The 14,358-nt window shown below is 39.1% G+C and overlaps 3 protein-coding genes across 3 annotated transcripts; all 3 read right to left on the minus strand.

Annotated features, from left to right (window-relative positions):
• Window positions 1-5,113: 5,113 nt before the first annotated feature.
• Window positions 5,114-6,430, minus strand: LOC130049365 (uncharacterized protein F54H12.2-like). Its single transcript, XM_056146819.1, has one exon. The coding sequence runs from the start codon at window positions 6,428-6,430 to the stop codon at window positions 5,114-5,116; it is 1,317 nt and encodes a 438-aa protein (XP_056002794.1).
• A 978-nt stretch (window positions 6,431-7,408) lies between these two features.
• Window positions 7,409-8,563, minus strand: LOC130049366 (uncharacterized). Its single transcript, XM_056146820.1, has one exon. It carries the CDS (start codon window positions 8,561-8,563, stop codon window positions 7,409-7,411), a length of 1,155 nt encoding a protein of 384 aa, XP_056002795.1.
• Window positions 8,564-8,749: 186 nt separating this feature from the next.
• LOC130049816 (uncharacterized) lies at window positions 8,750-9,733 on the minus strand. Its single transcript, XM_056147943.1, has one exon. The coding sequence runs from the start codon at window positions 9,731-9,733 to the stop codon at window positions 8,750-8,752; it is 984 nt and encodes a 327-aa protein (XP_056003918.1).
• Window positions 9,734-14,358: the final 4,625 nt, after the last annotated feature.

The following is a 14,358-nucleotide window of genomic DNA, read 5'->3' on the forward strand; positions in this document are numbered from 1 at the left end:
CAGCAAGGATATAAACCGTCTTCCATCCGATGTAGCGAATGTGTTAAAGAGGAACGCCAGTGCTCGGACTGTAGACTCTGTAAGAATTGTCGGGATCCGTCTTGTGGTCTGCAACAGCACAAAGTCAACTTTGCAGTATTACAAACCACTTGTCACCGATGTGAAGAGAAAGAACTCAAGGAGGGCTCTACATGTTTCAATTGCGGGACACGATGTCAAAGGTGTTCCAAGACCCATAAAGGAGAATTCATGCATCCCCCCTGCTCCGACTCGTGTGGGAAAAGAGAACTCGTATTTTCGGGAGATGATGCGGCCGAACAATTTTGTAACTATGTGACTAGCAAACAATGTCAAAATTCAATTTTGATAGCTCACAATGCGAAAAGTTTCGACTTGTATCCTGTACTAGAAGTTTTCATTGACCGTCATTCTATTCGACCAAGCAAAATCATTTACAGTGGTTCCAAAATCATGTACATGCACATTGCTCATAAATTAAACCTAACTTTTGTGGATTCCCTCAATTTTCTTCCCATGAAACTAGCTAAGATACCAGAAACCTTTGGTCTGCAAGAACTTTCTAAGGGATACTTTCCTCATTTGTTCAACACCAAAGCCAATCAGAAGTACGTGGGGCCGTATCCAGCATTAAAAGACTACGGGTACGAGTTCATGTCGTGCGGAGAGCGGAAAAAGCTTGCCGAATGGCACGCTACGAAAGAGGGCAAAACCTTTAACTTTCGAGAGGAAATGTTACAATACTGTCGCTCAGATGTGGACATTTTAAGGCGGGGCTGTCTGGAATTTAGAAATTTAATGATCAAGGCGACATCGATAAAAACATCAACAGTCCGAGCTGACGGAATTACCAAAACAACAGTTACGAGTGGTGTAGACCCATTTGATTTCGTCACTATTGCAAGTGTTTGCATGGGCATTTTCAAATGTTTGTTTTTAAAGGAAAAACATGAAATAGAAATTATCAAAGACGGGGAATCCAACTGGTATAATGTGGAATGTCCGAATGGAATAGATGGGGTGAATATCAATGATTCGTGGACGTCTCTTGTCGACCTAAAAAAAGACGAAAGTGTACAAATTGGAAAACGGCATTTTCAGAGTCCGATAGCAGTTGTACCCTCCCAAGGATATACGAAACGCGAAAATCATAGTAAGATTTCCATCCAATGGTTAGAATGGTTGATGGAAAAAAGTCGTCACCGAGGGAACCCTGTTCACATTTCTCACGCCCTCAATGGAGGCGAATATAGAGTTCCTGGCACTAATTACAGATGTGATGGATTTGCAAAGACCCCCGATGGAATGGGAACCATTTACGAATTTTATGGTAAGAAATTAACAATATCACACATGTTTGTGAATGTAATTTTGCCCCCTAACTGAGGGAGGCCCCCTAACTGAGGGGAGGGGGAGGGCGGCGGCGGCGGCGTACCAGGACTTAACCACAAATATCTTAGATTCAAATTGTTGTTGTCTTTTTTTTTTAATATAGGCTGTGTCTTTCATGGTTGCCCTTCCTGTTACCCAGACCACCGAAATACCACGAAGCACCCTTCCACCAATCAGACAATCAAGGAATTGTACGATATGACGATAAACCGAGAGAAAGAATTAAAAAATATGGGATACAAGTTGATTACTGTATGGGAGCATCAATTCAAATATCAGCTGGAGAAGAATACGGCTTTACACCAATTCGTGTCGACCTTGGATCTCCAAGACAGACTTGATCCACGTGATAGTTTCTTCGGTGGTCGAACCAATGCCATCAAATTACATTATCAAGCCAGAGAAGATGAAACCATACAGTATTACGACTTTACCAGTTTATATCCATGGACAAACAAGTATTGTCGCTACCCCATCGGTCATCCAACCATCATTACAGACAATTTTCAGGACATGTCACAATACTTTGGACTTGCCAAAATTAAAATTCTCCCTCCTAGAAAACTTTATCATCCCGTACTTCCTTATAATTCGAATGGAAAATTGAAGTTTCCATTGTGTAGAACGTGTGCGGACAGTGAAAATCAGACTGATTGTACATGCTCTGTGGAAGAGAGAGCCATCACGGGCACGTGGTGTACTCCTGAAATTCAAATGGCAACGTCCAAGGGGTACAAAATTTTAAATATTTATGAAATTTATCATTTTGCTGAATCGTCAAAATACGACGTTGAGTCGTGTGAGGGGGGACTTTTTGCTCTGTATGTTAACATGTTTTTAAAAATCAAACAAGAGGCTTCAGGATTCCCTGTTGAATGCGATACAGAAGAGACCAAACAAACCTATATACGGGAATATAAAGAAAAAGAGGGAATACAATTAGATTACGAGAAAATAAAGAAAAATCCCGGTTTGCGATGTTTAGCAAAACTCTGTTTAAATAGCTTTTGGGGTAAATTTGGTCAGAGGTTGAACATGCAACAGTCTGTGTTCATTCACGAGTCAGAAGCCGACACATTTTTTCAGATGCTCTCCGATCCAACCAAAGTCCCCCACAATTTTCACATCGTTTCACGAGACATACTTCACTTAGAATGGAGCAACAATCCATTATTTGCAGCATTCGACAACAAAACTAACATATTCTTGGCTTCTTTTACCACCATGTGGGCTCGATTGAAATTATACAGCGTTCTTGACCAATTAAACGAGAACGTGTTGTATTTCGATACAGACAGTGTCATTTTTAAGGCCAAAAAGACGGACGATTTGAAGTATCTCCCCATTGGTAATTACCTGGGAGAGTTAACAAATGAGATCTCCCCAAAAGACGGGTACATTGTTGAATTTGTTTCGGGGGGTCCTAAAAATTATGCTTACCGAACACTGTCTGGAAAAGAAGAATGTAAAGTTAGAGGATTTACGCTAAACTGGGCCAATTCGAAATTGATCAATTTCGATGCCATTAAATCGATGATCTGTACCTCACAAGACCGACAAATCGGAATTGTCAATCCCTGTAAAATATCGAGAGACAGTAGAAAGAGAAAATTGCTAAACAGAGTTGAAACTAAAAATTATAAAATGGTGTACACTAAAAGAAGAATTCTTCCAAACTTGGACACGTTGCCATTTGGATTTTGATTTAGAAAAAAACAAACAGTTTTAATGTTCATGTTTTTATTGAATGATATTCACAAATAAAATGATGAATGAAACATTATTATTCATGATTATTTACACTGTCAATATGTGAGCCAGGGAATGTTTTTTCTTTTCCGTCTAACATTGGAAATTCCAGGAGGTTTTCCGACCTTCATCTTCTTACTGATATAGCTCGTACCAGTTTCCGCAAAGTCACTGACAGTTTGTGGTTGATCTGGGCTTTGCTTCGAAGTCTGCTCGATCTCTGGTGCTGACGTATCTTGGGTCGACTGTTCCTCAACAGGGTCCGTTTTTTTTAAGTAAACGTTCATATTTAAGTTTCGGCACAAGTATCATTTCCTTCGCCATTTTCCTTTGATATGTTGGACGATAGGTTTTAATAGAAGCGGCACTAAAGAAATGTTTTTCAACAATATTCGGCGTTTCTCCCGGTTGCTGACTTCTCTGGATCCCAGGGATCGAATGTACGATTCGTAAGGTTTCAGTTGGTTTATATACTTTTTAGTCAAAGGATAAGTTCCTGTGTAAATGTTAAGTGCTATTTCACTAAGCACATCATACTGTTCACTGGTCAAGGCTTTGACGATTACTCTTTGCTGGGTACTGTCTGCATACACAAGAAAATTCAAGAAAGCCTCGTGTGTCTTTACTTTTTGCTTCATGTTTGAATAATGAGACGAACACATAAAATCGTGCTTATTTATATAGGTTGATAAATAATCATCTCTTCACCCGGAAGAATGTGAGTTCTTAACTGGTACTCTCTGTTTTGTGTAGGTTCCAGGCAAACATGCAAGTAACCGAAATCGGGTCGAGTCGCGGATTCGTACGAAGCTTTGAAAAACGGAACTTGACCTGGTAATATCTGAGATCCAAAGGTGATGATCTGTCGAGAATCGCGGTAATTCTTAAACAAAATGACATTTAGACAATTCAGGGAAATGGTCCTGGCATATTTTCCCGGAGGATACAGGTTCTGGGACAGCATTACGGTGGTCACGTTTCTATGATGAGATGTCACCGTGAACAGATGCACACAATCTTGAGATTGTGCAACTTGTAACATGAGATCATCCAATACCACTATAGTGTGATTTACACCCTCTGTGTACTGTTCGATGTCTTCTTTAGAAGGCAACCCTTGATGTAATGAAAGGTTTGGTATCGTCTGCTCCATTTCCTCGAACATAGGTTGATGTTCAGAATAAGCATAAATTATTCTATCAACAGGCATTGAAAACATGCCATTGGCGTTTTGCAGAAGTTTTTTAGTAAAATGTGTTTTACCACTCTGTGTACTACCACATATCAGAATGGTGGTAGGTGCCGAAAACGGTAGTAAGGAATGAGTGTTCCACCAATCATTCATGCTCTCATTTTCCATGTTTCTCAGTCGCTAGACTTCCTCAAAATGAAGTCTAAGGTAATATCGCACACACATATAAGCAATATAATTTATTCCAATTACGAAATAAGATAACTCCCTCATACATGTTCTACCATTTTATTTTTATTTATTGATACATAAAATATTCTTGCATAAAACGTTTCACAAAGTCATCATTGGATTGAATGTCTTTAGAAAATAAAGCATACACACGATTTAATGAGTTTTTAAAACACAATCTTGCAATTAAAAACACTAAGACATAAAGACCACATAAATCGGAATTACGAGGTTGCAGTCGTATAGATTTGAAATTACAATGTGCACTGTTTTTCTTCAAAAAGTTCTGAATGTCTTGATTGTAATCAGCTGGTGATTTTCCAAGGCTATCGAAAAACTCTGCTTGAGATGGACTATGCATGATCAATGTCACCCAGTGTTCTCCAGGAAACGGCAAAGGTTGTGTATTGACGATGAAGGCGCTCGGATATTGTGTAACGATTTGAGGCAATGTATTGCTAGCAAATACACCTTTTACAAAGCGTCTTAAGCAAGGGTCCGTTTTCACCAGATTCAGCAGTTGCATCGAATTCATGGTTGAATGTAGTTGATGTCACGTGATTTGTCGACTTCTAGTAGAGATGAAAACGTTGCAAATACTATAGCATTAGCGGCTTTGGCTGTTGCTTGTTTGAATTTCAGTTCCAGTCTGGTGTTTCCTCGACGAATCAGGTTTAAATACTCTTCTCCAAATCCACAAGGATCGACGGTAAAAACAAATAGAGAATAGCCATTTCCAAAATTATTACGACTGATAATCAGTCCGGCATCATTGTTCCATTTTCCAGAGGCTTCAAATAAACGAGCATAAGCCGCTGAATAGAGTCCAGCTGAGAAGTCTGTCTTTAATGGTCTACCGGGTACACTTTCTCCGTTAACGTATATCCCAACATCAGTTAATCCCATATGTTCAAAGTCGAAGGGATTGGACGTGTAATCCCCATTGACGGCTTTCTGGTCCACTAAGGCCACCACGATGCGATCAGGGACTGCTTGAGGGAAAATGTTGTCCCAGTAAAACTCGGTGGATCCTTTAGGAATGGTATTCATTTTCAATTCATTTCGCATAATGGTATATTTTACAGGGGTTGCTTCTATCTGTTTACTATGGTTCAGTAGAACGCCAGGATCTACTCGCACCTTGGCTACTTTGTACACGACGTCCAGCAACTCTAATTTGAAAGCCGGCGTAGATTCTGCTGACATGATGACAAAAGGAGCACTGGATCTAAAGAGTTTGATGTAAATGTCTACTCCGTTTATCAGATATTTATCTATATCAAAGATGTCTTCCATCAGGTTTCCTTCCAACTCAAAGGCTGCACTTTGTTGGGTGTATCCATACCGCAGGACCAGTCCGGCATTGCCTCCATTGTAGGCATTGGCATCGCCTAGATTTCCCTCGTCTTTAAAGAACAGTTCTGATTGTTTCTGTGAATTGAGTTCGTCTTTCCCGCTAAACAAAATTGTCTTAAAATAAGCCTTCCACGGGTAGTTGTTCGTATTGAAAGAGACTAGTTTGTTGTTTAAGTAGACATCCATCTGGGAGAACATACTCTGAAGGGGTAAATTTACGATACCTGTTTTTTCATTACTGGCCAGAGCCGTTCCATCTGCTTTCAAAATTCGGGCCTTTACGTACAATTTACTTCTTTTAAAATCAATGTATTCTGCTCCCGAACCAGAAACTACGATTTCGATCGGTGTATCAGACACTCCTATGTTAGAAATAGGTCTTGCTTCTGTAAAGTACACTTTTTCCACTGCTACTTGGTTCGTTGGTGATGCAAAAAGTGACAGTTCCATGGGTTGAGCTATGTCTTTATTATCACTGCTTAGAAAGGCCATTTTCACTGTTTAAAGATACTTCTGTAACTGTCGATCTTAAACTCTTTCTTCGTTCTTGATTGCGTTTTCTTGCCTGGTGCTGCTCGCTGTTTTTTGACGGACTTCTTTTTTCTCTGTTCTGGCGTTTTTCTTTGTTTTGTAGGTTTAGATGACTTCTTCCTCGAAGTTGGAGATGTTGTTGGCTTCAATTTTTTTGAAGGAATGGCAACAGATTGAGAACGTGGCCTTTTTATACTTCCCTGTACCTTGACGAATGGTACGCCCTCTTTGACATCCTTGGCATGTTCGACTTTGGCTCTTTCCTCCACGGCAGCTACTGGGGTCATTTGAGTGCTGGTGTGTTGTTCAGATTCTAATTGTGAGTGAGGTCTCAATGGAATAACGTAAGACTTATAACTTTTCACACCTCTACCAGTGTGTTTAGGTTTGTATCTATAAGGGTTGAATTTTTTCTCTGCCATGTTCTTGTAAAAAGCTTCCCATATTCTGGGATCACTGACGTAAGTCTGGCTATTCATCGTCACAGAACGTAAGGAAACTTCTTAAAATGAAGTGTTACGGTCACCGGTCCGTTTAAGAATGAAACTAAGTTTCCATCTCTGTCCGTTATATATATCCCAATCTGCTGTAATTGGCCGATTTTTACTGGAATGTAATATGGTAGTGCGTAGGTGATATTTTCTGCTTTCTCTCCCAGGTATATGCGTCTTAGGAGGGGTGCTTCTTTTCCACCAATAAGAGTTTCTTGACAAATATCACAACACACAAACAACTCGGGTTTCTTCTTTGACGTAATCCAGCTCTCTGAAGAAAATTCTGTCAGGGCAACAGTCCAATATCCGTCGAATTGAATCTGTTTATTCAGTTGAACTCGAAAACAATTTGGTTTATTGTCAAAATATTCAGAACTGTCCGTAGACGTCAACACCATACGAACACTCATCTTGAATAAATAGGTCTTACAGAGAAGACAGGCTTTTATTGCTTTTCTAGAGAGCTCTCTGGAATCCACGAATTGAATTTCTTTGGCCATCCTTCCCATTTTACAAACACTTCTTTGGTTTTTCCACGACGCCTCCTTTTTAGAATTTTTTCCACTCTGTAAGCTACGTCCTCTGACTTCATGACTTTCTGAAGCTCAGATTCGTAGAAGGTGCCTTCTATAGGGTCGTCCGCCAAATCTTTTACTTTGTATACAGGTATTTGGCCTCTTTTGTATCTTTCACTCACTTTAAAAAATTCTGCTGTCCATTTTTGCTGATAGTCTCTTTGGAAAGGGTGTTTAAGCTGTGATATTCTGACATTATCTCCAATTTTTAACTTGAAAAATGGTTTAACTCTTTTTTTCTTTGTTTTGTTTGACTCCTTAAGCTGGTTACGATTATTTTCTGTCATGTCCGATTTTGGTTTACCCGACAGATAAGCCTCTAGTCTGATTTCATCAGCATTTTCCTGGTTGACAGTGACTGGAGCATTTCCGCCTAAAGACCTGTGGGGTCTATCGTTGTAACTTTTCACCAAATCTTGTAACACATTCACAAAACGATAAGTTTTGTTTTTCATGAAATAGTGATACATAAGGTTTTTCATGGTACGAATCACTCTCTCTGCATAGTTTGCTTTTGTTTCATTTTGAGTGTATATGACGTTAATTCCTTCTCTTTTCAGAAATGTTTTTACCCAACGATTTTTGAATTCACTACCCTTATCTGTTCTGAGAGTGTGTGGTTTTCGTCCTTTCTGGAAAACCGATTTTAAACCGTCGATGATCTTTTGATGACTTTTATTTTTTAACGGAACTATAAATAGATATCGGCTGAAAATGTCTATTAGCACTAATAAGAATTTGTAACCGTCGTTATGGGATGCAATGTTACTGACATCGGCTAAGTCACCATCCCACATAGAATCAATTGTGTTCACTATCACTTTTGAGCGCGGAAATGTCTTACGAATAGGTTTATACAGACTATAAGAGTCTTCGTTGTTTAAAAATTGTCTTATTCTTTGTCTGCCAATCTTATATTTGCCTTCCAGTTTGACGACTTGATACAATTTTTCGGGACCTCCATATGCCCCCGGATTACCGGGAGTGTAGTAGAGCTCCCTTAAGTAATCCGTGTAGTTTGGCATACTGACAAAAACTAATGTTCTCTCTTTGACTGTTGCCTTTTATATCCAAGTAAGAATAAGATACTTTTATTTAAAACCATATTTTATTTCGTATTGTTAAGATAAAAAAAATACAATAATTGATATCTACAAAATGTTACATTCGTATCATTAATTCGTTTGGGTTCAGTGTCTATGGTCACAGTGTCATTCAAGATCACTCTCAATTGATTCCACGTCCTGTAAATCTCCTACATTACATTCCATGGACATATTGTCTTGTGCATCGTAACCGAAGGGGGTACATTCGGGACAGCTTAGCATTCCAAGCTGATTCTGATGAGACTCGCTCAGCATGCAAAGTTCTGTATCTTTTAGCTCTGGAACAGATTCATGCATCTCTTCGAGGGCATCTCTAAGTCTGGACAATTTGTGTTTGTTCAAAGTGACTCCTTTCTTGGTTGGTATGGGTTCTGGAACGTTGTCTGGCTTCCAAAAGTGTCTTATATCTACTGTAGGATAGCCTGGTGATAATGAAACAAACACTCCTCCGCCAACATGCCACTGTACTTCTTCATCCTCTTTTCCAGTGTTGTTTATGTAATTTTGAATATCTGGTAAAAGAGATTCAAATTTCAACCAACGGGCCAAAGGAAAGGTAACTCCCTTCTTGGTGGCAATGAGACGACCATGGGATTCTACGAGATGACGAATGTGAACGTAAACCGTTCCCTTGAAAGGCATGGCGGTGAGAAACAGGTCGTTAAAGTCGTCCAGACTTATCCTACACCTTAGCTCCTGAGACTGCTGCTGTGTACTTTTCTTTGACTCGTTTCTGGAATCTCCTCTTTCTTTGGTATTGACGACTAATGATCTTGCCATGGCCAGCTTCTTTTCGTATTCAGACTTTGTGTCATCGTCATTATTCATTAACAGCCTTGATAAGTCGGCTTGATTGGCTTTCATTAATGCCATTCTGAGGCCCATAAAAGCTCTCGATCCCCGACGTAAGATGATGCTAATCAGTTTTCTGTTTCTGTCATAACTGGTTCTTTCAGCTTCTATTTGTTGTTTCATTTCATCGGTAATTATGTTTGAGGCGTACAGATGTCCTGCAATAGGAATAGCCATCATCTTCTTTACCAATGTCGAGTAGTTTGCCTTGATAACGTCCTGATGTTTAAGCTCCATCTTTGTTCTCGACAAGAATCTCACAAGAAAAAAAGTTCACCTGTATTCTCTCCTTAGGACTTGCTGAGAACTGGTGAAGGTCTTTCAAATTGATAAAGTTTATATATGTTTTATGTCACGTGGCTCATGACTGTAGAGTCTCCATGACTGTAGAGTTCCCTTTGACTGCAGAGTCCCCCTTGACTGTAGAGTCTGCCTTGACTGTAGAGTGTCTCTTGACTTTCACCTATATCACGACCTCCGTAGAAGAGACATTTATTTGCTTCCTATTTTATGCTTGTTTGACTTTAAAGTGTGCATCGTTTCAATTTCTGAAGAAGCACGGGCAATAAAACATTCTCTGTTTGTTGAATTCTTCTCTTAAAATGAGCTCTATCTGTGGCATGTTGCACCCAAATCCCTTTCCGTTCTTCGTACGGAATTAAAATAATCTGTACACGATCATTAAATTTAACTTCTTTTTTCAGCATATTCTCCTCTTTGAATTTCTAACGTATTTCAAAGTGTGGGAAGTATTTTCGCGGCATAACTCGACGTTTCAATAGGTATTCTTCAGATCCCCAGCTGTCTGCAATGTCATACCCATTTTTCATTTTTTCCTTAAAATTAGCAATGCAATCCTCTTTTTTGTCAAACCATTGACTCTCTTGCAATGTCCATTTCTTCTCATTTCTTCTTAGAGCACTCCAGGCTAAAATTTTCCATTTGTACTGCTTTCCCTGAGTTTCCATCGTTATAACAACTTACGTAAACCTTATGTGGTATTTATTGTTACAATTCGTGACGTCAGTGACCGTAGAGTCACCCTTGACTGTAGAGTACACCTTGACTGTAAAGTCACCCCTGACTGTAGAGTCACCCCTGGATTGTGACCTCAATTATGACCTGTGTGGGTGGGGACTGGGAATCCCCATGACGTCATCTTGACTGTAAAGTGACTGCACAGTGTATACCCTACTACTAATAATCTGTCATAACTTTTTTTTCAGTGTATGTATTTCATTGAAAAATATTTTCTTTTATATTTCTGTCTTCTGTCAAATTCTCTTCTGACTGTGAGAATGTATATAACTTTAGATATTACAGTCATATTAACAATGTTTTGGCATATTAAAAGTTTATATGTAAATCATTCAAAAATATGTGTAACACTGACTCGGACACTTATAGGGCTCGGAGATAACTTATAGCTTATCTTCCTAGGGGGCCTCCGTGGCCGTGTGGTTAGAGGATCGGGCTAAAACACACGGTCTCTCACCTCTGGTCGGCGTGGGTTCGAATCCCGCCCGCGCCGGTAAGTGAGGAAGTTTCCCAGTTTACTTTCGAAAGGTCGGTGGTCTCTTCCCAAGTACATTGTATCTGCGTTCTCTGTTCCACCAACAAAAACTGGGCGCCACTAGATAACTGAAAAATTGTTGAGTGTGGCGGAAAACTTAAAAAACAAAACAACAACAACAAACAATCCTAGACACCTGATCCCACCTCTGGTGTATCCAGGGGTCCCTGTTTGTCCAACTATCTATTTTGTATTGCTTACTCAATTGAATTAAGGCGTCCCATACAAAAATAAAGTAAAATAGGTGCATAAAATGGCCTTTAGTGTTTTATATGGAAAATATTTAATGGAAAATATCCGAGAACGAAAGAACGTTTAAACCGATACCCAGTAACCTTCCATACATTTTCATCGAGGCATGTGTTGAACATCACGAGACTATCACGTGACATTATATATTTAGAACCAACAAAAATTATTGTGATAATTGCAAAGATATCGGTTACATGCAGGTTGACCCTTTTAGTATTGAAAAACAGAGCCTACTTTACATTACCTGAAAAGTTTTGGGAGCAAGTTCTCCGATAGAAGGAAGGAAGTTTAAAATACCTCTAATGCAGCATATTTCTTAATTTTCATGAGTATGCAAGATATTATCAGATGCGGAAAGGGGTTTCTGTTTGTGTCAGAAGTTGCTCTCAACACTTTTCTGATATAATCAATGTAATAAGAATAAAAATATATAAACATCAAGCACCACCATACACTGTACATCGTTGCATTTTTACATTTACTGCAGCTGGTCGCAATAATTATGTAAATTAAACGCAGTGCTAATCCGATCAGGAGAATATGTAGGGGCGATTTCAAGGTAACAATATAAAATGAACATCACCTTCGTGCAAACTAGATATGATAAATGCAGAGTGATTTGATATGAAAAAGAAATAATATATGATTATATGATAAGCATTTGACAAGAAAATTTTTCATGAATACTGCTTATCACTTGATAACGATAGTAAATAATGACATACTATTATGACACTTTCCCCGCGATACAACTGTAAGAACTTGTGCGTCGTGACGTATGTTTTTACTGTGACGTCATATGGTGCGAAGTGCACTGAGCTACATTTATATACAGCACTGTAAATTGTTCCTGGCAAGTCTTAACTGAACTGAGTATAGGAGTTATGAGATTGGTCACTGTTCGTTATCTTCACCTTTCATCTGTCTTAATGTTTGAAATTAGATCTATAACCTTCAGAATTTTCAGAGATTTCGACCACAGAGTTAGCAGAAGTAGTGTCAGGGTAATGTTGTTTAGGAAGCAGTATTAGTTTTACCTGTACTTCACTCTGTCCATCTCTCTGCCACTCTGTCCATCTCTCTGTCATTCCATCTGTCCTTTTGTCACACTTCACGTTTAGCTCAGTTTCAAAGATATTATTCAAGATGAATTTATCAAATGTCAAAACAAGAGGTACTGTGAGCAATACTCACTAAGAATACCCCCCGCTTACCCCAATCTCCCAAAGGGTGTTAGTAATAGGTATAAACTCCCTCTTTTCTGAGTGTAAAAAACAAATGGTATGACAAACCGAACCATATTGCTACTTCGATGTCCAGTGCGCGTGACCTTTGACCTGTTGACCCCAAAATCAATAGGGAACATCTTCATCCCATGGGTAGTCCATATGTATGATATGGTGACTGTAGGTGGAAAGGATAACGCTTTAGAGCCCGAAAACCATATTGCTACTTCGCTGTCCAGTGCGCTTGACCTTTGACCTTTTGACCCCAAAATCAATAGGGAACATCTTCATCCCATAGGTAGTCCATATGTATGATATTGTGACTGTAGGTGGAAAGGATAACGCTTTAGAGCCCGGAAACCATATTGCTACTTCGCTGTCCAGTGCGCTTGACCTTTGACCTTTTGGCCCCAAAACCGATAGGGAACATCTTCATCCCATGGGTAGTCCATATGTATGATATGGTGACTGTAGGTGGAAAGGATAACGCTTTAGAGCCCGGAAACCATATTGCTACTTCGATGTCCAGTGCACTTGACCTTTGGACCCCAAAACCGATAGGGAACATCTTCATCCCATGGGTAGTCCATATGTATGATATGGTGACTGTAGGTGGAAAGGATAACGCTTTAGAGCCCGAAAACCATATTGCTACTTCGATGTCCAGTGCGCGTGACCTTTGACCTTTTGACCCCAAGATCGATAGGGAACATCTTCATTCCATGGGTAGTCCATATATATGATATGGTGACGGTAGGTGGAAAGGATAATGCTTTAGAGCCCGGAAACCATTGCGTCTACAGACGGACGGACGGACAGACAGACGGACAATCCGATTTCAGTATACCCCCCCCCCCCACAACTTGTTGCGGGGGGTATAAAAAGCTTATGCACTCATACACAATTTGGTGAGAAATCATCAACTATGTCCCAATTTTGTTTCACATTGACCTTCACAGTGACCATTTACTTTACTATTTATTCTGTATTAAACTCACTTTAAAAGAAACTATTCAGATAATTAAAGAAACTATTCAATATATAATTCAATTAGTCTCCGAGGGTCTCTACAGCCCAGTAGCTAAGTACTTCGTTACTAGCTTGAAAATACGGATGTATATTTAATTGCTGTCATAAAATTTAGAAATTCATTTCAAAATTAAGGATTATCTCCCTCATGCATAGCTCTTATCCTTGGACGAATTTGGCTCCACTTTTTTGGCACGCTGGTTTTGGCTATATTTAGCTCTAAAACTTCATAGTTATTTCGGATTTCAAACATTTCGGTTGAGCATCACTGAAGAGACATTATTTGTCGAAATGAGCATCTGGTGCATCAAAATTGGTACCGTATAAGTTTTACATTATCATCAAACTTCATATCAATACAAATTTTCATGTTGAATTACTATGAACCCTGGGCAGGACATTCATATCCTATGGACATAACTTGTTTGAGAATATGTATATAAATTTTAAAATATATAAAAATCAATATATGCACCCAGGAGTGTATTAGCCGAGTTGCATGGGATACATTGTAAAGTCAGGAATGATGTGGCATATTTATAATTGTGCAGAACCAATTTCAGTTTTAAACTTTTTGAGTTACTATCCAGAAACCATAATTGTCTTAAGTTTTCAATCTATTTTCGGTCACTGTGACCTTGACCTTTTTTTCCCTCCAAAATCAATAGGGGACTTCCTTTGCTGGTATCTAACAATATATCAGTTTCATTTGATTCAAATAAAATTTTTTCGAGTTATCCACCTGAAACCAAAATTGTTTGGAGTTTTAAATATATTTTCGG

The sequence above is a fragment of the Ostrea edulis genome, chromosome 8, assembly GCF_947568905.1.
Source record: "Ostrea edulis chromosome 8, xbOstEdul1.1, whole genome shotgun sequence".
Taxonomy (NCBI): Eukaryota; Metazoa; Mollusca; class Bivalvia; order Ostreida; family Ostreidae; genus Ostrea; species Ostrea edulis.